The sequence below is a fragment of the Lagopus muta genome, chromosome 4 (genome assembly GCF_023343835.1).
Source record: "Lagopus muta isolate bLagMut1 chromosome 4, bLagMut1 primary, whole genome shotgun sequence".
Taxonomy (NCBI): domain Eukaryota; kingdom Metazoa; phylum Chordata; class Aves; order Galliformes; family Phasianidae; genus Lagopus; species Lagopus muta.
In genome coordinates this window covers 15,620,703-15,646,950 of record NC_064436.1, presented here as the reverse complement: position 1 = coordinate 15,646,950, position 26,248 = coordinate 15,620,703, and the positions used below count along the sequence as shown (strand labels likewise).

The window sequence follows — 26,248 nt, the reverse complement described above, 5'->3', positions numbered from 1 at the left end:
ATCCAAACTAAATCTTCCTTCCTTCAACTTAAAACTGTTTCCCCTTGTCCTACTGTTATCTACCCATGTAAAGAGTTGAGATTTTAAGACCAGAAGTCATGTTCAGTCAGAATCGTTTTTGGTGCTCAGTTTTGTGCTGTTTCTTCTTAAAATGCAGATGTGCATTATTTTCTTAGTGCTGTCTTTACTTAGAATATATATTCAGTGGTATTTCTTTCTCTTTTTTTGTGTTTTCTTTCTTTTTTTTTTTCTTTTTTTTTTTCTTTTTTTTTTTTTTTTTTTTTTTTAGTCAGCAGGCATCCTTCAAGCTTCCATGTAAACAGTACCCTCACAGTAGGGATTGGTGGGGTAAAGCCCCTAGACCTCTCCTTACTGGATGTGCATGATCTGGATGGTGACACAGAACAGCTCTTGTTCCATATTGACAGTGCTCCCTCCAATGGCAGGCTAGTGATGGTGGTGAATGGGAAAGAAGTGCAGCTGAGCAAAGGTGACCACTTCAGCTTCAAGGATGTGAAGGAGAATAGAGTCCGCTTTGTGCACAGCAGAGAGAAATCCAGGTATAACTGTGTGGATACTTCTTCTAAACTCTTGCCTTAAGAAAATTTATTTATCTTGAAAACAGTTATTCCTTTGCCTGTTGGAAACATTCTTACATTGAAGCACACTTCCCACTGCTACTAGATATATTTTCATTGTATTTTTGAGATACTGTGCCATAGTGGAAATGGTGGTCTGAAACTTTCCTTTATGATGTGAGGGGTAATGGTAATCCATATGCCTGAACTGTGATGCAGGATTCCATCTTAGACATAACATAGTCTCCTGTGGGTTTAGAATTGTTACATCATGCTGGTTCTTACAACGGTTCTCTGAAACTGTCAGGAAGATGCTGAAATGTTGTTACTGATTTGGTCTGCAGCATAGCCTGCTTTCAGTGATCATGACTTTGCCTACAGCATGAGCCCTGTTAGTGTTCTGGGATGATTAGCAGTGATTAGCATCTGGCAGTGCTCACGCTGCAAGTAGGTTGCAAGGAGGCAGATTTTGCTTGCTGCCAGGCAGTGAGCCAGTCATCCTGCCAAACTTCACACTTGATTTACTTCACCATAAAGCCTTAGCCCAGACTGATAGAGTGTTGCTCTAAATTTCTGCCTGTGGAAATTAGGGTGTTCTTTGATCATTGATTTCAATAAAATTTTCTGGGTGTCCTTCTGATGCTAAGGGTTAGCTCATGTTCACCAGTGTAGAAGCAGCATTATGAGTTTCTGTATCGTGCGCTGTTTTTCTGCCTGGTAGTCACAATGAAACATGAAGATTTTGTTATGTATGTGTTTTGTTATGTACAAAACTCTTGGTGGCATTATTGAAAAAATAATTAAGAAACAAAAGCGCTGAAGAACAGGAGCATCTGCTTCAGAGCTGTATAAATGACATTTTTCTTGAGCTGAGAATAGCTGACATTTAGAATTCATACTTAATCCTGGAAGCACCATCCTATGTGGATAGCATTAATTAAAGGGAAATGAGGGTATGTTATTTCGTAGTTAAAAGTATTTATTACATGTTGAGACTTTTGTTTTTCCTGAAGAGTAACTTCCATAAAACCAGAATTGTAAAACCTTTATCTAAAGCACCTCTTGCTAAGTTAATAATTTTTGCTCAATACGTAATATTTTAAAATACAAATTATATATTTACTGAGTCCTATGAGATTATTTCATTTATATTACCTTGTATTTTGGCTTGTTGGGAACTTCTTTAGGAAAGGACAGCTTTCCTTGAGGGTCAGCGATCAGCAGTTCTCCCATCCTGAGGTGATCAACATTCAAACATTTTCAACACAGGTAATGTAACAAAGCTTGGAAACAACCTTTTTTTTTTTTTTTTTTTTTTTTTTTACCGTTTGGAGCCCTGCTTTCTTGCAGCGGTAACAAAGGAGCTGGGCAATACTCAAGCTGATGTTCAGCTCAAGCAAGTGAAGCTCAACTCTCATTTCATTGAGGGGCAGCCAGAGTCATTTGGAAGAGCTGGACTTGGGTAAAGTGGCTGAAGAAGCTGGCCTGTCTAACTTTGCTTGTAGAGTGATTGCACAGAACCATATGTTAGATAGAACCATTATCAGGGAGGGCTAAGGAGTCTCAGCCATTTGAATTATTCTTTGGGACAGCAGGTGGTCTACTTCAGTCTCTTATTGCAGGGTGATTGAATGATGATTGATTGTTATGGTAGGGATGCCTTGACAGTAGCTTTTACTTAAATGTTCTGTTCAGGGATAGCTGGGAGTTAAATCAACACAGACTATTTACAGTGTCTCTCTTAAACTGCTCTCCATTTCTAGTCAAGTTGATGGTGCTGTTAATTGTCCACATCTCTATTTATTGTTATTTAAAATCTGTAGCATCATTTGATGGGAGAGCATCACCAAGAGATACTAAACAGGAAATACATTCATGAATCATTTTCTAAAGCTAGGCTTCCTAAAAGGCCAGACATGAAGAGGTGTGCAAGATGCAAATTGTGAGCGCATTACATTGCAGAATGCTGCAGATGTGCTGGAGCTGCCCAGGCGTAGCTCCTTGCTGACTGCTGATGGTGGTGGAAGTATGATCAGTATGGGCTGGGCTCACTTAGTAGAGTGAGACCCATAATTCCAAAATGACTACAGCCTGCACTGAACCCTTTTTGTAGAAAAACTGCCAAATTGGAAGCTTGTCAAATAGCTGTGCTTGAGCTGAAGTTGTTGGGGCTGCTTGACCTATTCTTTAGTATGAAAAAGTGCAAATGATATCATCAACTCTTAAGGTCCATTTACACCTTCAGTGAGGCATTAAGTGGCTTGTTAAAACTGTAACTGAAAATCAATCGTTTGTCTCTTAGTTCGGATTACGTTCTTACAAGCCTGACTCAGCATCCATCCTCAGAATGATTGATTTAAGAAATGTGTCTCTTCTAATCATTGCTATTGTGGATGGATTTGTGTCTGAAAGGTGCTTTTCTGTGCTGGTGGTAGTTGGATTGTAACCAGTAGCCCAAAAATATGGTGAGCTGCTTACTTGACTACTACATCCTGTAGTCTTATGCATGTGTGTTCTATTTAATGTTCTTTAGGAAATATCCTAAGGAATCTTAATTAGGCATTAGACATAACTGTGTTGTGTTGCTTTTAATTGTACTCCATATTAGTCACTTAATAACTTATAAATTGTTCTGATGTGACTTCTAGTGTAAGAAAAGCCATGGATTTTGATTCTGATCCATGTCTATTGATTCTGGCCAGCGCTGAAATCTTTTCTTAGTCTAATCTCTTGTTCACCTCAGCAGGACATCCATCTGAGTAACAGCTACAGTCACTGCCCCAGAATACATAAGCGAGGTTTAATAATAGGAATTTTGCCTGTTGATGGTTAATAACCCTCATAAGCTGTACGCAGGTGAGATGGCAGCAGTTAGTTCTGATGAATGTCCCCAGGTCTTTGACTTTGTCTCTACAGGATTGCCTACCTCCTGAGGCAAAGTGTTACTGATGGCAGATGATGTTTATTGTGATCAATGAGACTGCAGTCTTGAATATTGTTGATGGTGAAGAACTGGAGAACTAATTTGAATCAGCAGGAATGTAGACTCTAGCTGATCTTCTTTCTAGCATGCTGTGAGTCTGTGAGGCGTCTTCAAAGAAAAATAAGTAATAGTGCTGATGACACCCAGTTTGGCCGTCCTCGAGGTGGTCTTAGTTCAAGACAAGTAAAAGTACATCCTTCATTGTTAGCTGATGAACTTATTTCTGCTTAGAAGTATTAATTCAAGCATCTGCCTCTCAGTTTGGCTCACCATCAGAGTTCTTTGCTTCCTTTCTTCCGTCTCTGGAGCTCATTTTGGACAGACAGCCTTTCAAGCATGAGAAAGGTATCTTAAGTTATGAAAGCTGTAGGCTATACATGGGGAAAAATGTGATATGTCTCCATCCCCACCCCAGCTCGGAACTTGCTGTTCACATACGTGAACCTTCAGCATCTGAGGTGTCTGTGTTCCAGATGGGCCTGCTGACATACATCTGAAATGTAGCCCTTCCAAGATAGTTGAAGTCCATATTTCCATTTGAAATTCTGTGGATGATATTAAAGTTAAGTTGTGTTCCTTTTTTTTTTTTTTTCTTTTTTTTTTTCCCCCCCATGCAGACTCTGGCTGATAGCTAAATTGCTTTCTTTATAAATGTCCTGAGTATTTTGCCTTGCTAAGCTTGCTGTGGCATGAGAATCCTAAATCGGTCTAAACTACTAGATATTATTAGATCTTCCTACTGGAGGGGGGGGGAAATAGAGAGTGATCCTCTGAAAGCCTGCTATATCTCGGCAGCAGAGTCAAACCAAATTAATTTCTTTAACCCCCACATTTTTCTTTCCAGATTTGGCTAAATCACTAAGGTTTAGCAAACAGCTAAGAGCTGCTTTTGTGTTTCAGGCCCCTTATCTGCTGAGAAATGAGGCTCTCCTTGTCCACAGAGGGGAAATTGGAACTATAACAGACGTATTGCTTGATGTGAGAGATGGTGACAATCCTCAGGATGTCATGTTGATGGTTTTAGAGCCTCCACGTCATGGTCAGATGATCAAACCTCCCAAGGACTCAGCTTCTTCGATCTACATGTTCCACCTCAATGACCTTGCTGGTGGACTGCTACGTTATGCTCATGATGGCTCTGACACCCAGGATGATGTGGTTCTTCTGCAAGTGAACGATGGGTACCACTTCCAGAACATCCTGTTCCACATTAAGATTGCTCCCAAGGTACTTGCTGTGACATAAATCTTTGCAAGCAAATTAGCAATCTGGAGAAGTACTGCTAGATCCCTGAGATATCGCTAATCCCGTGTCAGGCCGTGGTCAGAGGCAGGAGAAAGGAGTGTGTTGATGAAGGTTTGCAGGAATTCTTGATTTGTGGTGGGAATGGTTCAGCTCAGGTTGTGCAGCTTCAAAAAATTAAGGTTTGCATTTCAGAGACTTGAAAATTTAAGTATGTGTTCTGAAGTTGCAGGTGAGAGTTTAGTCTTGATAAGGGTGATAAGTTGGAGAACGAGTGGATGGAGAGAAAGAGGGCTGGTGAGATGGTCAAACTGCTCCTTGGGCTGGAGCAACGGGAACAATGAAGTTGCTACTAGGCTGATATTGAGAGGGTGTATCTTGGGTACTTTGGTGTCTCCCAGGGTCAGACTCCATTGAAATCTTTCATCTGATGCTTCTGTATGGTAAATTCCAGAATGATGGGGCATGGAGACCAATATTCAGTGATCATTAATCAGCACTTAAATTTTTGTTTCTTACTTTTATTGCAGTTCATAGGTATAAAAACAGTTGTTTGTCTTCTGTATCTGGACATGAAGTGGCACACTGTATTAAATTTCACAGGGCTTACAGCAGTGAAATTTAGAAACAGAGGTGCTTCATCTGTCTGTTTTTGGAGGACCTAATCCCAGCCAACGAAACTGTGTGATGGAGTCTTAAAACAAAATAAAGGTGCAGAAGTGCTTGCAAGCTTTTCAATTCTGGTATTGAGCTGAAATAAAACAGAAGGGGGGAAAAAAAAAAAACAAATAAGAACTGAGTACTTTCTTATTCCTTAGTCAATGTGGAACACTTTTCACAGTCTTCTTTATGTGTGGATCTGAGAATTACATAATCTTTATGTGCTTCCACTCTGTAAAAGGAATTTAAGAGGAAATACTATTACCCTTCTTTTGCCCTCTGCTGTATTTGATGTCTTTTGCAGTGCTTTGGGCATCAAAATCTTGAGGAGAGTTTACAAGCCATACTTATGCCCATGTGTAGTTAGCACAGGGTAGGAGTGATCCCATTTGGACCCTGAGAGTGCTCCTAAATCTGAAATGTAGTAATTAATGGTAATCAGTGACATGATCTGCCTGCAAATCAAAAGGGATTGCTTACGAGGCTGATACTGAGTTTTTAGAGTCACATAATAAGAGCAGCCCCACCTATGGCTTCTTTACCCTCCTGTGGCCCTGAGCAGTCACGATCAGAGGGACGATAAAATTCTTGGGCACTGCTGTGTTGTTTGTAACTTTGTTATTTTATTTCTGATTGATTAAGCAGGCTCTTGTTGTAAGTGCCAGTGAGGGTGAATTGTGCTGGGTTACGATTTCTCCCATTAGCCAATTTTGTGCTCCCTTCTCTCTCATTGTTTTTCCAAGTCCCTACATGCAGTGCTTGACGACAGAGGGGAATGAAGGTGGTGGCAGAGGTGAGAGTGGAACAGCTTTTAGTATGAGGGTAGAGCTGGCAGACACCCAGCTTCTGCCTCATCCTAATTATCATCTTTGTGAAGTAGCCTTGGGAGCTGAATTGGATGCAGGGTTTCTTTCTGAAAATACATAATTGAGACAAGCCTGCAAAAAGACCCTTTTTTCTTTCCTTGATTTACATCTAGAGATTGCTGAAAAGCCTGGTAGAACCCTGGCTGGAGGAGTGGGAGTTTAAGGGGTGGTTTTTAAACCAAGCTACTTATCAAAGTACATGAAGCTTTTTATAATGTATTGCTGGATGATTTTATTTAATAAGTCCTGGTGTGAAAGGACATGTCTAAGGATTCCTATTTGGTAGGCTCAGATGGTATAATTTTCAGACATTAATCCACTGTGGTGAAAGTGTGAAAACATAAAAGCATGACATAACCTTTGAAGTATTATGAATTAGAGGGTTGTGTCTGTTCACAACGGGTGCCTAGTCTTCTGCAAGGTGTTTGGATGGTTTATTTCGTCCCTTTGGTTGGTAACAGCTTTCTTTTCACTATTTACTTCTGTTGAAACACTTAATTTGGCCTACTGCAGTCTGAATAGCCAGCCTCTGTTCTGAGAGCTCTTAATAATGACTTGCTCTGCTGTGTGTTTCTGTTGATGTTCTTTAACAATTACAGCTTCTGTGAAGTTAATTTGAGGCCTGCGGGTGCTCCATTTCTGGCAGAGAACCACCAGTGGTGCTCCCGTGGAGAATTGTGAGCCTATGTCCTAGAAAATATGATCACAGGCTGTGTACTGTAAGATAAGGTCAGACCAACTCACATGTGATATGCCTATTTCTGTTGAGTATGGATGCCTTTTCTTCCTAAGAGGCTGGCGTGAATGGAGGAAAAGGACAAGAGATAGTTGGTTCTAGAATGTGTGTTAGTCCATATTGAATGGGCAGGTTGTTTCCATTCACTTCATAAAAACCTGGGGTCTTGACAGTGTGCAAAATCTAGTAGATCTTAGCTGCTTCTGCAGTTGCACTGCTAATTGCAGTCACTGCCAGCTGCAGTGGGTTATTGTACACACCTGCAAAGACTGAACTCAAAGACTTGAGTAGTCCTTGGACTACTCTAAGAGTTTCAGGTAGGCAGTCTAACTCATTTACAGTGTGCTGCATCTTATCTTCCCTGGAGGCAAGTAGCATGGGTCAGAAAGGATGTTGGTCTCTGCCAGCTCTCTGAAAGTGCTTTTCCTGAGCAGTGAGTTCATTCATACTCTTAATTAATTGTGTCAAACAAAACTTAGATATGGTGACAGGGTTCTTTTGACTGGCACTAGGTCTGGCTTATTTTCAGTTGTTTTCTAAAAAGATAAAGCAGCCGTTACGCTACGAAGCTGTTGACCTGATACAATTCAATATCATGTGGCATTTAAAAATTAATCCTTCAAAATAAACACAAACTGAATAGATGAAAAATGCTTGGCAGACAAATGTCAAAAAGAAGCTGTGAAATTGTCCTTTAATGTTATTTTTCAGATAGTTTTTTTTTTTTTTTTAACCCTTTCGAAGTGTCTCCATTGCAGTTCTGGAAGAAAATAATAGTGAGTTTTTCATCAGTTCTTTTGGGTCATGCATTATTGTGTGAGGCAGTGATGAGGAGGAAGATGATAGCTTAAATGAAGCTATCAGATTTTGATAGACTATGCAGTTCAGCACAACTAGTTTCAAAGTGAATTATCAGAAATCAAGAGCAGAAGTCATGCTTCAAGTATGCAAGTGGTTTTATAAGAGCCATGGCACTGAAGTGGATACAGATTTTGGTGGCCTGTCCAACAGAGCATAAGCTAACAAAGTTATGTAGAGCTCCAAAGGGCTTTAATATAGCCTTTGAATGCCATAGTAGGGGTTAGTGAAATATGTCAGTCAGGAAACTATGACTGCATCCAGCCCTGACATACAGATTTGAAAAATGAAGGAACAAATAGTGGATAAAAAATGATTTGGCCAAAAGCTGCAAGAATGATCCCCATTTTCTTTTAGAAAAGCATGAGGTTGATTTTTGAATCTGTTTTTTTTCGTGATAACAGGAATCCGTGTGAGGATACAGAGGTGCCATAGAGAGATTTTCGTTTGTTCTATAAGCACAGTGTCTATTTTTAGAAATAAAATAAGGAGAGGTGAGAGAAGAAGTGGTCATTAAGGTGTCAGATACATTTCAAGTGCCCATTGGATACTAGACATATGTTTTCCAATGATGTTGATAATGAATTTTCCACTGTGCCAAGGAGATAAATTCTGTCAAGATGTGTCAAAAGGAGAGAGAACAAGGGATGGCAGTAGGAGACAGAATTATGGAGGGAGGCTGAAATTGGGGAAGTCTAGTGTAGGATACAGGAAATAAAAAAACACTTCAGAGCAAGGTCAGTCTTGCGGGGTTAGAATTGGGTCCAAGGGATACAGGTGAAAAATGCACACCCTTTTCTTGAACGGACAACTAGCATTGAATGTCTAAAAAGCTACAAAGTAGTTGCTGTTCTTTTCACTTTCAGTCTGTTTCCATTAGCACAGTATTGGTGACATTCAGCTAAGTCTCTTTGCACTGTTCCCTTCACATGCAGACTTACAGAAGCCCTCGGCTGGTGACAAATTCCCTGGTCTGGGTGCCCCAGGGAGGCATGCTGCAGATCTCCACGACAATTCTGCACGCTGAGGTACCTGGAGCCCGTGACTCTGAGATAACCTACAACATCAAGGACCAGCCAAGACATGGTGAATTTCTTTGGAGTTTTATTGTCAAAAAGCAGCTGTAGAGTGTGTTGCTCTTCACCCTGCGTGTGTCTAAGTCTCCAATTGCTAAATAAAAGTACAGTGTTCTGGTTATTTATGGGGAAAAGAATGTTCTTCATAGACATGCCAGAGTTGATCCTTCAGTGGCATTTTCCCAAAACCAGTTGCATTTGAGGAAATATTTCTTTGTAATACTATGCTGAAGAAGTGCCACTGACCTCTGTTTCCAGTTCAGATGCAGTGCAAAGTAGTGAAGCTCTATGATTCTGTCTAGTAACCTGCCTGTCTGCAACTGTGTTTCTCTAAGAGTAGTGAAATCTTGGTAAATTTAGATCCTTACGAGAGCTGAGTCTCTCTCTCTCTCTGCCAGAAGAAAATATCCCATAACTAATGTCTAGATGAAGAGCAGCGTAAAGTAGTATCTATCTCTGGAAACAGTTGAGCAGAAGTTTACACTGAAGAATTAGAGAGCTCCCTGAACTCCACGACATCATTTAGATTAATTTCTACAGATGGAATACAGGTTATTGGCACAAACACAAATTGGTGACATTTGCTTCCATATATAATTCCCGTCTCCAAATTGCTTGTGGCAGGCTTTTGTCTCTCATATCTATGGGTAATGGCTTTCACGAGCATCCCCCTGCTTAGGACTACAGCTTTCAGAATATCCTCTGTACTCATGCTGAGGAGTGGGGAAGGTGCTAAAACTTGTGACTGAGATAGAAATTCAGAGAATCAGCTTAGAAAGGAGAAGGCGTCATATGCAATGGGAAAGGAAATAGAAAGAGAGAAATGACATTTTCCCCATTAGTGTCACTGTTTTCTTCAATAGGACCATGTCTATAAGTTACACATGTTGTACTTTTATGAAATGCTATTGTTACCTTAAATCTGTTGAGCTGAATGAAATTAGAGGGTCACGTTAGCAATGTAGGTGCTGTGGTTTTACCTTTTGCTGTAAGGATAGGCTGGTTTCTTTAACAGCTGCCAGTGCCTGTTGGAGACATACGTTACGTTGGTTTGGGGTGTTGTTTTTTTTTTGTTTTTTTTTTTTTTGCAATTTAGAAGAGAAACAATTAATTTGTATTCTCTTCTGCTGCTGACATACTCTCATTTTTAATAAGCATTTACATGAAAACAAGAATTTTTCCCCGAGGAGTTTGTCTCCTGCCGCCTAACCATAACTAAAATTTATAATCTTGAGTTTGTATCACCATAATTATCTCTACTGTAATTAATTGCAGTAGTACAAGTGAGTTTGTAGCTTCAAGTGAGGAATATGCAGTGGAAATTCATGATCTTCAAAGTTTCATATAAAATATTTCATAGAATGAGAGGAAAAAATCAGTGATGTAGAAAATGAATTATTAATTAAGGGAGGCTCGTCTATTTATCTTGGTATTTGACTAATAGAAAAAACATTCATAGAAAATGTAGAAAATTTGGGATGTAAACCCACTTTAGAATTAACCTCTGTATTTCTGTAGACAACGGTATGGACAAAGAATGCTGCTTGTCCTTTATTTTGAGACCCTGAAACCCAACAGAAAGGATGTAATTGGGGAAGGAAGTTCCCTGTCCCGATCCCCTCCATTTGCAGGGGTTGACTTGGTTCTTTACAGCTGCTTTTCAGGAAACAGTTTTGTTTTTTTTTTAAGGATCTTTTTAACAGATCTTTTTAAGGATCCCTTTATGCTGAACCTAATTTTGTCCATAGAAATGGAATTGCTATCTTCTCTGTTCTCCCAGCACAGAGGATTCTTAATATAGCTCTGTGACTTGGAGGGGGAAAAAAAAAAAAAAAAAAAAAAAAAAAAAACCTCTCTTCTTAGGGCAGGTATTGTTAAACCATAAAGTTCTGTGTGTGGAATACATTCTTAGAGGATGGAATGGTTTTAAACTAAGACAGGGGAGGTTTAGGTTAGATACTGGGAGGAAGTTTTTCCACACAGAGGGTGGTGACACACTGGAACAGGTTGCCTGGGGAGGTTGTGGATGCCCCATCCTTGGAGGCATTCAAGGCCAGGCTGGATGTGGCTCTGGGCAGCTTGGTCTGGTGGTTGGTGACCCTGCATGTAGCAGGGGGATGAAACTGGTTGTTCTTAGCAGTCCTTTTCAATCCTAGCCATCCTATGATTCTATGACATATTCCAAGAAATTGCCAGAGTATACACAAGCTGTACAATCCTGTGTGTAGCCTATCAACAGATACCTTTCTGTTTAAAAATAGTTTGATTCCAGTGAAATGAAGTTCGTAAGCAATGTAAGCAAACAACAGAGCTTTGCTTTCTGGTTGAATTAAATATTAATTTATAAGACACACAGGCATGCTTAAAGCTGCTGTATGTTCTGATTGTTTCTTCTCTTTCTTTGGGAGGGGTGCACGACATGCAGGCCCTAACAGCTTTAGTGATTTGATTAGCATCTCTAGAAATGGCACATTGTATTCAGGGGTTGAGTTCCCATGCACCAAAAGCATCAGGGAAAATAGTTAGGACAGTGGATTTCACTGGGAAGTGAATATTAGCATAGGGTTTGATTATAAAATGGAAGTGTATTATTTCAGTTTGAATTATTTTTTTACTACTTTATATGAGAGTGGTTTTGGGAAATGAACTGAGAGAGCTTATGATGAGTGTTTTGCATAACAGAATGATTAAAGCTGTAAGGAGGGTGGAAGTGATTTGTAATAAAGACAGCTTCTGAATTGGTAGCCGTGAGGGATGCTTTCTAAGATGAGTACAAAAGAACAATATTCAACTAACAAGTTATGCAAAGAGCGGATAAGTTATATATAACCAAGAATAGTAAAGACTGGGGAAACATACACTTTTTCATAGATTGAGCTAACTCCCGGACAATTAAGTTGTGTTGCAGTACAGAAAAATACGCAATTCATTTTGATCGTAAAGCTTTTTGTCAGGTTTTTGTTTTGCTCATGTAAGTGGTTTGTAAAGGCATTCATGTTTCGTGTGGCTCAGTGAAACTGATGACCATGGTTTTCATGCTCATCTTCTGGCACACAGCACTTTTGATTAATTGTATTTAAATAATGTTTTTAGATTAAAGTCGATGGAATTTCAGTGGGGACATCAAAATCTTTGTAGGCATACATGAGGAAAGCTGATAAGTTGATAACCCGTGGGATGTTCCCTCATCCTGCTCTCCTCTTACTTCTGTGGTACTAGTGACCTTTAGCCCAGCTGAGAACCTGTTTCTCAATACAGAAATCAGAAATGAGCAGAATGTTAGGGAGACAAAAGTTGCACATCCTTTGGAGTAGGAGCTACACACCAGAGCATACAGACTTTATCTACAGCCTGTGATAGAGGTTTTTTTCACTCTGTTGGTTCAGGAGCTCTATAATTGAGTATTTCTATTCAGAGAAGTCTGTTGAGGATACTTTTTGGCATAATAAGTACCAAAAACAGCTAGAAAAAAAAAATCTGACCTTGAAAAAATTAGTATGCTGAATTCTGATACTTAAGTTGTATCCTTGAGGGGAAGATGGATAGTGTGATGCAATGCTTTTTAACCCTGATCGTGTCTGGTTGTCTTGCCCCTTCACAGGAGCTCCAAGAAGTATTTTTCTGCTCAGTTTATCAGGCAGACAGATCTCAAGGTTGACGTGTGTTGGTCATTTAGCAGAAATACACTTTGGAAGTGTGAGCTTGCAGATCCTGTACTTTGCTTGGCCATGTATTTCTCCTGTGTCCTTGAACAAACTGTTTAACCTGCCCTTTGCTAAGACAGTAAATAAAATTTCCTTGTGTAACCACAAAGGTTCATTGGTGATTTTTTTTTTTATGTGCTTTACTGCAGTATCTTTTCATCAGTCTAGATGGAAAAAAATGTGGAGTTGGTGGGCATTTGTCTTCAGATGCTTGTTAATTGGTGAAAAGGCATCATCATCTTATGAGTTGTGCCCTGATTATTCATCTTCGTTTTCCCAGGTGAAGTGGTGCTTCTGGTCCCAATGCCAGCAGATGGCCCAGCGGAGTCATGGCAGCTTTTGCCTGATGGAAGAGCAGCCTCACCTACAACCTCTTTTACCCAGCAGGACATCAACAATGGCATTGTGTGGTACAGGCACTCTGGAACTCAAGTAGAGAGTGACTCCTTTCAGTTCCAGGTACTTCTATTATTCACAGAGAAGTTCTGTGGGCATTTTCATGCTTACATACAGACTTAGGTGTATGTAGGTGTGTGGTGTTGGTGAATGAGTGTGCATGAGTTTATGTACCAGGGTGGATACACTTCATTATTGTATTCCCATCCTTCTTTGTGATGTGATGTCCCCCATCCCCCAGCTTTCTTTGAGATGAGGCTAATCCCATAGGAGGAGGGAAAAGCAGGGATGTGGTTTCATATGGCCACATGTTTGGCTGTTCTTGGGATCCTTTGGCTGGGTAACAAATCTGCATGAGGAGATGCTTGCAGAAGTCCTCTGGCCCATGCTCTCCTAGGGTATTCCTGAAGTCTAGACCTGTGTGAAAAGGCTTCTGCATGCAGGGTATCTTACCATAGCTCATATCTTGGCAGTTTTTATGTTGGGCTATTTGCATGTCAAGCAGTAGGTTTGACTCCTTGGTACCGTATGGTAATTACAGCACCCTTTCCTAAAACCCATAATATGTGCTCTGGGTGCAGAGTATTGACTGGTTTGGTTTTTTTTTTGTTTTAATGTTTGTTTTGTAAGTTCCAACACCAAGCAACCCTCCTGATTTCTTCAGTGCTTCAGTTAATCATTAATTTTTGCCCTACAGTAATTTCTCTTGCAAGCAAACAAAAAGATACCAATATTCTCCAGCAGATGTAACAATAAAGAAAGTCTCACCTCCCATCAGTTTTAATGGCCAAAAAAATCTTCAAATTGGTCCTTTCTGTTTGTGTGGAACATCTAACAATATCCCATAATATCCAGCAAACGTGAACACTTGTGAAAAACACTGCATACATCTGGTTTAAAACTCAGAAGGTGTTACTGTAGCACTGGAGAAGCAATTAAGGTAATTTCTAAAGTAATTAACATAAGTGATAATGAGGAATTTGTGAGTGTCGATGTTGAACAATCTAATCTGTAGCTTAATTGCCATGTTCTTCAGAGTATGCATTTTGCATGAGCTAAATGTTTGATTTTAGTGTCTTGAAATGGTAGCAGTAATTGTACATAGTGCCATACTAAGTAAGAAAGGAAGCTGTGGTTACCTGGGTGACATCAGGAGACAGAAACACATCTGAGCCTTCAGCTATGGGTTGGGATAGCTCAGATGAAGCTGATGTGTAGTTTTCATCAGTATTTTGATAGCTGATGTTCAGATGACAGCAAATGGTTAAACTAACTGTATTTAAGTCAGCAGAGCATTTTCAAGCATTTTCTTGAAATTGTGAGCTGAGGTGTTATTCTGACTCACAGAGGGCTCTGTTGAAATCAAGCGTGGGCTTCCATACCTGCTGATAGATAGAGCTGTAACTGAGGCACTTGCCTCCCAGGGTTGCTGTGACAGGGTTTTGGTTCTTTGAATTTTTACAAATGCAGTATGATTTGGTTTGTATGTTGTCACTGTGAGTGTGTTATGGTAAGATAGATGCAGTTGGCTTAATTTTGGTGTTGAAGTTGCGCGTGAAAAATCTTTATGGGTCTTTCTGAAGCATGAGCACAGACTGTCATGGAAGATGTTGGGATCACAGGGAGTCACTGTCAAGGCGGTACCATTGTTGGAAAACCAGCACAGTGAGTTGTCATTTTGGGGATGGGAAGATAGTTTAAAAATGTGTTATGTTTGTTTTTTGTTCTCGTGATGAAGAGTTCCACTAAAATATACAGCCAGCTGAAGTAAAATCTGGCAAAATGGAAGTGTCCAGCACAGGCAGTAATGAGCGAGTGGGGGGTAGAGAACTGGTGAACAGACTGTAGAGGCAATAATAGAGAAACTGATTCTTATTTAATAGCCTTAGTTCCCTGCAGCACTGGGTTGGTACACCCTGGAGCAATTTGTGTCTTTGTCTTCATAGATCTGCAGGAGAGGAGAAGAAAATTAAGAAACTTATGTAGAAATGTCCTCCATGTCCTCTGACAGGTTTCCATTTATCTGATCTTTGTTTTGCAGGTGTCCAGCTCTGCCAGTCCACAAGCCAGCTTGGAAAGCCACGTGTTCAATGTTGCTGTGCTCCCACAGACACCCAGAGCACCTCAGCTTTCCCTTGGCTCCTCTTTGCACATGGCTGTAAGTGTCTGACACCACTGACTGCTGTTTTCCATGTTCATTGCTGCAGTGCAAAGTGACAAAAGCCTTGCATCAAGCGATGGCTGCTGAATGTTGGTTCTTGCATTTGCTATTGTCCACACTATTGTGCTCGATTCGAACACCTAAATCCAAGGGATGAGACGCACAGACCACATAGATAACTAGGGTGGAAACGGGAGGAAAACAAACAAACAAAAAACTAGATAGGCTAAAAGTGGAAATGGTTGGGGGGAAAAGAAAAGAAAAAAAAAAAAAAAAAAAAAAAAAGTTGAGAAACTCAGTGTTAGAAGCAATGAATTTATAAACTTGAAAGGAGAGGGAAAAGAGAAAATATTTTAAATATTTTTATTGAATTCTTAGTATTTTCAAAATACCATTTCCTGAGAAGCCTTTAGGAGTAGCAAGAGTGAAGAAGCTGTGGTTTAGAGAGACTGCAATGAGTAGATCTTGCCAGTAATTCCACTGCAAATTTACTTACCCTTCTACACCAGAAAGTTTTCATTTATTGTTACGATGTTGGAACACAGATAATAATGCATTTGGAAACTATTCAGGCAAGCCTTGGTGCATCTACATGCATGGACTGAACTACCTTGTCTTGGAGCTTTGACTCAAGGAATAACCATTTTGATAACAACATTGCCTGTAACTTAGTTGTTTCTCTGATTGTGTTCAAAGTCTAGAGTTGGTTTTGTGAACCCTCCTACTTCAGCACATGCCTTCTAGACAAGCCCCATCATGTACGTGGGAGAAGTCTAGCTTTCCTTTTCCTGCTGTATAAGGAGGGATTCTGGGTGCCTGGGCTGGAGGAGAGTATGGGGCTTTGCCAGAAAAGACCAAAGGAAGCAATGGGAGTGGAGTTAGTCAAAATTCCATGACACAAGGGCCTTGTCAGCGTTTAAAATAGTGTTGACCTTTCACAGGCACTAATAAAACATGTTCAGATTGCTACTTGGAGCAATAGCCTGCAATGTGTCTTTCTTCTCTTGACTTTTTGTTGTTGCCATTACTGGTAAAATTGATGGGAGAGGTGTCTGACTAAGCCATGCTGCACTGGATTTTATAGCTAATTACACACCACAAAATTCAATAGTGCCATAAAACACATTTTACAGAGGGACGCCTCACAACCTGCAAGCCCTACCTGTGGGAGAGACAAATAGGCCTTAGAGGCAACTATGAAGAAACTATAATCTTAAATCTTTTCATCGTAAAATTGCACTTCCTTGCATCAGCATGATTGAGTTCTGTTCATTCATCTTCAAACTCCTTTAGCTGAACAGCAAGCATAAAATGTTAAGTCTTCTCATACCTGTAAACCTTGTCTCTTTGAGTGTCCTTCCAAGAAAGGTGGAAGAAAATTTGATGACACTTTGGTAGTTGAACTGGGCAAACATCTATACTACTTTTTCACTCGTGTTACCTGTTTGCAGTACACTGATACCACTGATAACAGGAGCCTGAGCTACATACATACCAGCTCAATGCAAACAGAAATTGGGTTGGTGAAGGAGACATTTTTTCTAAGCATGTGGAAAGGAAGGTTCTCGCTTCCTGAGGTGGCATGAATTGCTGTTACACTGTAGTTACATTGGAGCCTGGAGTTTTTGCACAGAGGCTGTATATAGCTACGTTGAAAGAAACCTCACAGCTTCAGTACTGTGTTCAGTTTTGGGCCCCTCACTACAGGAAAGATGTTGAGGTCGTGGAGCGTGTCCAGAGAAGGGCAATGAAACTGGTGAGGGGTCTGGAGCACAAGTCTTATGAGGAGCAGCTGAGGGAGCTGGGATTGTTCAGTCTGGAGAACAGGAGGCTCAGAGGAGACTTCATTGCACTCTACAACTTCCTGAAGGGAGGCTGTGATGAAGAGGGATTTGGCCTCTTCTCCCAGGCAACAAGCAGGACACAGGGTAATGGCCACAAGTTGTGTCAGAGGTTTAGGTTGGACATAAAGACAAACTCTCTCTCTCAAGAGAGTGGTCAGGCACTGGAATGCCCTGCCCAGGGAGGTGGTGGAGTCGCTGTCCCTGGCAGTGTTCAAGTGGCATCTGGATGATGTGCTGCATGACATGGTTTAGTGCTTGTGGTGGCAATGGTGAGGTGAAGATGGTTGGACTGGATGATCTTATAGGTTGTTTCCAACCTTGTGATTCTGTGATTCTATAATATCACAAATAAACTTCATGGCTCTTGGTTCCAGCTGTATATGCGACTGTTTCACATCTGAGATGGATTGTCAACTTTTATTTGATGCTTCCCAACAGACATTCATAGATTAGGCTGTGGTTTCTCTTCTGATGTGTTTGCATGAAAATACTGAAGAGAAATGAACTGTAGATTTCGTGACATTTGTGATGTTTTGAGCTGTTGCTAAGGAACCCTGCCTTCCTTCAGTGTCCAGACTGGGTCTCAAGGGTCTTAGAATCATAGAATGAAAGGTTGGAAGGTACCTCAAAGATCATCTAGGTCCAGCTTCCCTGCCATGGGCCATATTGGCAGCCAGTAGATCAGACTGCCCGGGAATCTATCAAGCTTGGCCTTGAACATTTCCAGGTATGGGGCATCCACAGCTTCTCTGGGCAGCCTGGATTGCAGGATGAGACATCGGTTTGACAGGGTGGACTTAAAGGCATTAAAGTGCTGGGATTCAATGAGCTGCACATGATGTGGTGGGTGGAAACCTGTAATTTGTTCCTGAACCTGATCATCTGATGTTCCAACAGAGGTGAATTAATTGTACTTTCCCTAATTTGGCTTGTACTCCCCATATTATGTTAGTGATTATGAAATGAGCTAGTTATTTTTCATACTCAGCTGGACTTCACTTAATTTGATGATTTCTCATGGCCATTATTTTTGCAGGGTTAAGGTTCATAAATTCATGCAAGTTAACTGCCTTTGACCACTGACGTCTAATCGTACAACACCATAATTCTTGTAACACACTGCCCGCCCTTGACTAATGATGATCCTATAATGGAAAGATCAGGGCATTTTTAGACAGGCTTAAAACAAAAAGGAAAGCTTTGATTCCTCTGTATTTGTATGGAAATGACTGAAACATTTTCAAGATTTCTTTTAAGAGCAAATCCAGTCCAGCCACATTAGATGGGACTGGAAGAGTAGGTAGGTAGTGAATTATACTTTTGTCCAGGGAGTGTTTGATCAAAGCAGATTTTTTTTTATCTGTTCTTGGTTCCTGTAGACAGAAAAATGCAGCTTCTCTACCTGAGGTGGTCCAGCATCTGCAGGAGACAGATTGTACTAAAAATGCTGCCCCTCTCATGGACAATCTCAAAGTGGGGGCAAGATCATGGTAACAGGAAGGAGGAGGCATTTGATTCTTATTTTTCCAAAGTTATAAGCCCTTCCTAATTCCCCAGTAAGGACTTATTGGGGGTAGGCCTGTGTAGTGACATCTTCTGAGCATAATAGTACTCAGCTTCTGTGTTACATGTTCAATTTGGATTTTAGATGAGCTGAAAATGAGTTTAGATGTCCCTAAAAGCAAATTTGACTACTGTTAAGCTTTATTTTCTTCTGTAATTTTATCCCAATTAGTTCCTATTCTGTAGAAGTTTGAAGAACTTGGTAAGGGTTCAGCTCATCTGTTTTTCATCAGTTTTATGTCTAAGAGGCAGACCTTTACATTCAAAGTCTATCTTATCTTTTATTGCAAAGCGAATTCTTTCTTGTTGTATTTTTGTCTGTCTTTCCATGTCTCTTGTGTTGATGCTCTTGCTCTAATGTGTTTATTGAGGTTCTGGAGGACCGCGTGACAGTGATTGAGCCCCATCACCTCTCCTTTGTGGACCCAGAGATACCCAGTGAGAAAATCCTGTTCAACGTGACTGTCCCTCTCCTTCCTGGCCAAGGCAAGTGTACCTGTTCAGAACATGGCAGCTTGAATTAATTGGTATGCTTCTTTGAGCAAATTTTATGGTTTTTTTTTTTACTGTATATTGTTCTGTGAAAGCATCTGCTAAACTATTTGCCCCCCTTCATTAGCATTCTATCATCTTGTTTCTTTGGCTTATTTAGGAGTATGCTGCAGTGCACATATTTTTCTTATGATTGACTGGAAGACATTGCATGTTGCACTGTGGCTTTCTGCTTCTAGCCTCTTTAGTGAGAGGTATTTGAAGAAAAAAGCAAGTGAAGAATTTGTTTTAAGTTACTGTCCTGTATTGCTCTGTAGAACCCATACTGGGTGCAGTTTCAAACATCTGACTCATGTAGCAACAGCTGAAGGTATAAAAAGAAATACTTGGGAAGATAAAAAGAAGCCATCCTCTGTGGTGTATTGTTTTAAAAATAAATGGGTTCCTTCTCTTAATACTGAACTCTGTTTCTGTAGGTATTGTGGAGCATAGAGACAGGCCTCTCTCCCCAGTCAGGTATTTCACTCAAGCAGATATAAACCATGGCAAGATTGCTTATCGTCCACCAACTGCAGCTCCACACTTGAGAGAGATTATTGCATTCTCATTTGCAGGTAAGGAGCTGACTGTTCTTTGCAGTGCCAAGTCAGAGTGCTGGTTCTCCTCCAGTTCTGGAATGATCTTGGGGCTACTCATTGAATAATACAAAGGATGTGGAAATCTGTCTTGGGGAATGCTTCAGAAGTTCACTCAATTCTTGAAATGATTTTTTGCCTCTTGTTCAGTATATTAGCTTTCAGTGAATTATTGGGGTATGACTGTGTTCTTTGCTGCATTTAGCGTTGTTGGCACTCATATTGGATGTGGCAGTGGTCAAACTGTCGATCTGGTGCCCTGTGGTTAGGAACTGTTGCCCTTCTCATGCTTGAGTACTGGCTCCAGCAGTCTTTGGATTCAGACAAGAACTGATGAGTGTAAACTGAATCAATTTTGCCAGAACATTAGATTTCTGCCATCAGGAGGATAACAGTCAGGAGCAAGATGTAGAGGAGGAAAAACAGGAAAAACTTCAAACATGTTGGACCAGTTGGTGTATGGGATTATGTGATGAAATGACAGTACATGGTAGATGCAGTTCTATACATTGCCATGCCCTCTGCTGACACCCAGAGGAGTTTCACAGACTGGAGGAGAGCAGCGTGTTTTTTCTCACTACCTGGAAAGAAAGTGCAGAAAAGAGTGCTTTCCTTATTGAGGACGGTGTCCAGTCTGGTTGAATGTCTGCACTTGCTTTCTCCAAAAGCTGTCCAAATCCACATCAGTATGATCTGTCCTCTGCTAACTACAATTATTCTGTGCTTGTATTTATCCCATCAGGTCTCCCAGAGTCAGTGAACTTCCGATTTACAGGTATGCAAACCATTTGCTGTTTCTTGGCCAAAGTTTTCCTTCTTGTGCCCTTCACGCTGCCTGTTACTCCTTGGCCTTTTTGAGGGCACCCAGTAGGAACTTCTGGAAATAATGTGCCCAAGGAATGTTCGTTCCCTTTGTCCCAGCAGTGTTTTATACAATTTAAGATGCAGTTCAGTAGGCACACCTTTTTTCCAGTAGTTTCCTGGAATGTGTCATAAATGCATGTTCATTCCTGTTTTCCCTCTATCTCAACAGGGACATCAGTGTTTCAATTTGTTGGATTTTGTTTTTTGTTTTGTTTTGTTTATGGTTTTTTTTTTTGTTGTTGTTGTTTTTTAAATATACCATGGAAATATTTCCACCATTGAATTGCTAGTAATTAGCTGCTTCTTACTTACGTAATATGTTTCCCTTTCCATGTACTATCTAGCACAGGTATGCAAAGTGATCCACCTGCAAGGAGACTTACAGGTACACTTTGTAGATAAATGGAAAATAGTATGCATGCAAACATGCTCTGATTTTTACAAGTTATACTTTTTGTGCTAGAAAATGAGTTAGGGACAAAGGTAGATACTTCCAGATAGGTGTGAGTTGTGTGTTTACGTCCACACAGATCTGTAGATTTGTGAATCCCTGAAAGCACATCCCTATGCTCAGTTGTTGTTTTTGTCTGTGTCTAGTGTCAGGTGGAGAGCACACAACCCCAGAGATGGTGTTTGTCATTCACTTGCTCTCTGCAGAGCAGCAGCCTCCAGTCTTCCAGATCGCAGCTCCTTTCCTGGAGGTCAACCAGGGGGGCAAGGCCACCATCGGTGAGTAGACTGAAAGGATGGGGCAGCAGAGTTTTTCACGTAAGCCACTTCTTGGTGGTGTCAGGATGCTTGCTGGGGGTTTCATAAATATCCCCCTAATATGTGGACATATGCACATCTCTCTCAAAAACTGGAGATTTGTGTAGCTGTCATACTAGAAATACTGTGAGTCACTGACAGTAAGTTCTCTGAATCAATATCCGATCCAAACGTTACCAGGGGACTAATTATTTCCATGAAGGTAGCAATCCCTTGGGCTAGGGATGCTCCAGAATTATTTGACTTTTCAGGTACTGACTAAATTAAAGTTTTTTGGCTCCATTCAAAAAAACAGATGACAAAAATTTAGGGACTTTACCAGAGCAGAGTGTAAGGATGCTGAAGCCTCTGTTCTATGTGTCTGGCACAGGGATCCAGTTGGCTGTGAGCGACACAGATACAGCTCCTGAGGGCCTCTTCTTTGAGCTGGTGAAACCTCCCCATCATGGCATCGTGCTCAAGCATGGTGCAGGTGTGCAGGAGCACATGAGAGCAGGTGAGTTGAGCAGAAATCTTCTTCAGAACAGGGGAGGGAGTGCCCACTCACATCCAGCTTCTACCTATCTATTAACTGGTTTAGTTGGGTAGGAGGAGACAGATGCCTCTAACAGATGCAGCTGCAGCCACAAATGTATTGAATTCTTTGACTGAAAGAGTGTGACTTCAGGAGAGAGTACGTGAAAGATCATTTCCTGTCTGTTGTTTAGATCCTGGCCAAGATAATGAATTTCTATAACACACATATGGGCTGGTGGGCAGTCACTCTATTGTGATAAGAATATCAGCTGCTAATCAGAAGAAACCTTTTGCTCTACGTGGTAAATTACGTATGAAATAATACTTAGTGAACATTTCTGCTGAGGTCTGCATAATCTGTGGTGATGCAGCAGTCAAAACCTTCTGTGGAGTTTTCCTGTTGATTTTGATGGCAACAGTTTCCAGTGTATGATCAGATGAGCAAATATTGTCTGTAAGAGAGTAGTGCAAACAGATGTGGAGAGGGAAGCCTTATCTAGTTATGACAGGCCTGAGTTCACAAAGCACCTGGGAAGAAAGGAGGATCTGTGCACTTCCAGAGAATTGTCTCTGTGAAGAGTCACTGTGTCTATAAAACATACAAGGTTACAGCTTTTCCTTTGCCCTACACATGTATTACTTTCTTAAAAATGTCTTCATAACTCACAGCTCTGTAGGGATGGTATTAAATGCCAGGTAAGTGTGTGATTAAATCTTTTGCTAAATTGGGGCCTTAGGCCATTTGAACTGGATTGGTGCACTAGCAGTTTTCCTGACTTCTGTATTTCTTTCTGGGAAGGTGACACCTTCACCTATGAAGACGTCACTCGAAATGCTCTGCAGTACGTGCATGATGGTTCAGCAGCAGCAGAAGACAGCATGGAAATCTCTGTCACCGATGGCGTCACCACAGTGACCACAGTGCTGAGGGTGGAAGTGTCCCTGTTGGATAACAGCGGTCCACAGCTGGCTCCAGGCTGCCTCTTGGCAATCACTGTGGCTAGTAAAAGCTCTGCAACTCTCTCTCGATTGCACCTTGCTTATACTGTAAGCTTTTGTCTATTTCTGAATCCGATGAATGTTGCCATCATCCCATGCCTAATCCTCACACAAACCCTTTGCCACCCACACCTCTTTGCCATTAGTGTGGATTCTTGGCAAAGAGCTCAGCTTTTGACTGTGTCCTGCCAAAAAGGGGACAATAGACTCTTTCTTCCAGCAGGGTTTTAAGGCTATCCCTGCTTCCCTGAAACTGCCATGCTAAGATGAGAACTGAGTTAATCCCAGATTTTTGTATCAAACAGACTCCCTAACAACACATGTATTTTCATGACAATTTCTTCCTCCTCACACAATTGTGAAATTGTTTGGTTCTTTTCTGCACAAGCTTCAGGGGTTGTTGGTTTGGGTTTGTTTTTTTTTTTTTTTTTTTGAGCAAATCAAGATTCTGTGCTTCCTGGTGTAGCTTTGAGTTTATTCCAATGTTTGTGTTCTTGTATGCGTCGTCCTGCTGGCAAAATTCAGAGAAGGGTGTTCTCCCAGTTAATTTAGCAGCACAGACACTGGCAGTGGATTTCAGGTGTGCAGGTATGCTCCTTTTAGAGAGGAGGTTGGAGAGATTGCAGTGCACATGTGAGTCTGGAGAGACCTACGGTAGTGGCTGTCAGAGAGATGGTTAGGAAACTGCAGAATGAGGTAGAATAACAAGGCAGGCAAATGTTTTTTTCCAAAGGATCTGCCTGGATAAAAGTCAGGGACCTGTTCCATTCTCCTTATGAAGAAGGAGGTTGACAAGGGAGCTGTTCAGGTTTAATGTGAAGAACACAACAGTCACAGAAAAGAGGATTTATTTCCTGATCCATATCCTGAGAATATGATTTCTGCCTTGGGTCTTATCTTTCTGGCAACCAAGAAAGGCTTTTATTAGAAAGATGACATATGAGTCATTATGTCACAGAAGTGATTGTACCTAATGAAGTTTAAAAGAGCCAGGAACAACTTCTCGCTTAATATGAAACAGGCTTTTGAAGCATTGCTCCACACCACTTTTACTAAGAACTGAACAAGAGAGTGCCTCTGAAGCATTAGTGGGCAACAGTTACTCCCTCTGCTGGGTGTCTTTTTGGCTCATTTTTTCTGGAGTTGGGAAAAGCGTATTACATAAATGACCCAGTCCTCTGGGAGTGTAAAGTAATTTGAAAATAGAAGTGCCAGTTTTATCTCTGGGAATTTGTTGGCGTAATACAAGGACAGAAGGAGAACCTCTCTGAGCTGAGAGAAAAGGAAAATACATTTTGTAGCAGGTACTGGGAATGTCCACCTAATTGACTTTTCTCATCATTCATTCATTGTTCATCAGCTGAGGGTCTGACCCTGTTGGTTTGATATATTCCCCTAAAACAATATTTTTTTCATCCTTCCAGTTTCAATGGATGGAAGCAAACACTAATCCTGTTTTTTGTTTTTTTTTTTTTCATTTTTCCTTCATGTTTAGGACAACAATTCTCCTGACTCAGAGATAAGAATCCAGTTAATATCTCTGCCCACATACGGCACCCTCTTACGGACATCTGGCTCTCATGATGAAGAGCTTTCTAGGGTTTATAACTTCACCATGGAAGACATCAACAACCAGAGGATCAGGTGTCAAATAGCTGTTCTTCTAAGTCATACTAGTTAACAGCTTGGTGGGCTTTCCACAGGGAACTCGGGACTGTATTAGGGTGGTGAAATGTTTCCAAGATAGTATTTTCTTGGCAATTGTAACCTGTGAGACTGTAAGTAAGAGCATTTTCTTTGTACAGAATTAGGGTTTTACACATATCTGAAAGGTAGTTGGTTAAAATTATGAGAATTTTTTTCTGTGCAATGTCATGATGATACGTTAGGTAGACAGTGTAAAAGGAGTGATTTCAGAGAGTTCAGGAAATGGCTGGGTTTGGGAACTGAAATACCGCTTCTCTTCCAAGAGATGTGCTTGGATGAGGTGCTTTGACCCAGCTGTCAGCGAGACTCTCTGACACAGCTTGTGTTTTGACTTGCAGTTACGCGACTGTGTTTGAGACAAGCAATCAGCCAGTTACGGATGTCTTTCACTTCTCTGTTTTTGATGCTGATAATAACCGGCTTGACAGACAGATGTTTACCATCACCATCACGTCCGCCCTGGCAGTACCGTCACTCATTGTGTTTGCTGACCATATCATTGTAAGTGGCTACCCAACAGATTGGAAACAGTTATAAGAATGTCTTACACATGGGGAATCAGATAGTTTTTCTGGACTGAGGGCAAATCACTGCAGAAGCATGGTGTTACACGTGCAATCTTGTGAGTGCAGAGGGTTAAGAAATTACTTGGAGCCCAGAGGAGACTGAATGTACTGTTGCATCCCTGAACCTCATCTGCTTACTTCTATTCTAGTCAGGAGCTAGGTTTGTCCTAGAATGTCCCATTGATATCAGTAGAACAAATCAAATCTACCTTGTTTAGTATTTGGTCCCTTATTTCACCAGCTTATATATAAAAGATGAGCAGAAGATGAAAGACTCTGAAAACATCTGGTGTTTTGAACAGATACCTGGCATTTCAGACTCATTATCAAAGCCTTTTGAAGTCATCTCCCTCTTTTGTAGCTTGGAGTTCACCCTCCCTCGCTTTCAAAAGATTCTTCTCAACAAGAAAAGCAGATTTTGCCTTCTAAGAGGTCAGCATGACTCTGCCAGTCCTTTTTTTTTCCCTTGATAAATCATTCACAGGCTTCTCTTGTGGGCCAGGCAGGTTTTGTTTTTATCATCCTGCCTCACCTCCCAGCTAATCTCACGGTGGGATCTGAGGGAGGATGGGACAGGACTTAAGAGAAATGAGCACTGTGAGGACCAGGAAATTTTTCTACATGGGGTGGTGATACACTTGTTCAGTCATGACTCATCCATTGCTGTGTGCGTGGGCTGTACTTTGTCATACACTTTTGTTTTCCAGGTGGATGAGGGGGGCAGGGTCCCACTTCTGGCTCATCACCACTTAGCTGCTGATTATGATACTGCTGCCAAGGAAGACCTGAGGGTCACAGTTATCACTCTACCTATGTATGGCTACATTGAAAACACTAAAACAGGTAAAGTGCCTGGCTCTCTCTTCTTCCTCCTGGCTACTGAAAGGAAACATAGAAATTGCAGATTCTAGTTTACCTTATCATAGTTCCTCTGTGCAGTGGTCAGCATTATGAGATAAACTGTCTCTGGAGAGCATTAGTTTCTAATTCTTGTTTGGAAGCTGGTCCAAGCTGTGATACTGGGGCATTAAGAG

At 41.0% G+C, this 26,248-nt stretch overlaps 1 protein-coding gene across 1 annotated transcript in view; it reads left to right on the top strand.

The window, feature by feature from the left end:
* The window catches only part of FRAS1 (Fraser extracellular matrix complex subunit 1), a 164,455-nt gene that overhangs the window by 107,079 nt on the left and 31,128 nt on the right, over positions 1 to 26,248 (top strand). Inside the window, exons 26-40 of the mRNA XM_048940939.1 lie at positions 290 to 560; positions 1,766 to 1,847; positions 4,462 to 4,788; positions 8,859 to 9,009; positions 12,984 to 13,162; positions 15,141 to 15,257; positions 19,039 to 19,153; positions 19,636 to 19,773; positions 20,537 to 20,569; positions 21,256 to 21,387; positions 21,797 to 21,922; positions 22,742 to 22,989; positions 24,437 to 24,585; positions 24,987 to 25,149; positions 25,922 to 26,057. Coding sequence (XP_048796896.1) covers positions 290 to 560; positions 1,766 to 1,847; positions 4,462 to 4,788; positions 8,859 to 9,009; positions 12,984 to 13,162; positions 15,141 to 15,257; positions 19,039 to 19,153; positions 19,636 to 19,773; positions 20,537 to 20,569; positions 21,256 to 21,387; positions 21,797 to 21,922; positions 22,742 to 22,989; positions 24,437 to 24,585; positions 24,987 to 25,149; positions 25,922 to 26,057 — 2,367 coding nt within the window. The remainder of the gene's footprint in view (positions 1 to 289; positions 561 to 1,765; positions 1,848 to 4,461; positions 4,789 to 8,858; positions 9,010 to 12,983; positions 13,163 to 15,140; positions 15,258 to 19,038; positions 19,154 to 19,635; positions 19,774 to 20,536; positions 20,570 to 21,255; positions 21,388 to 21,796; positions 21,923 to 22,741; positions 22,990 to 24,436; positions 24,586 to 24,986; positions 25,150 to 25,921; positions 26,058 to 26,248) is intronic.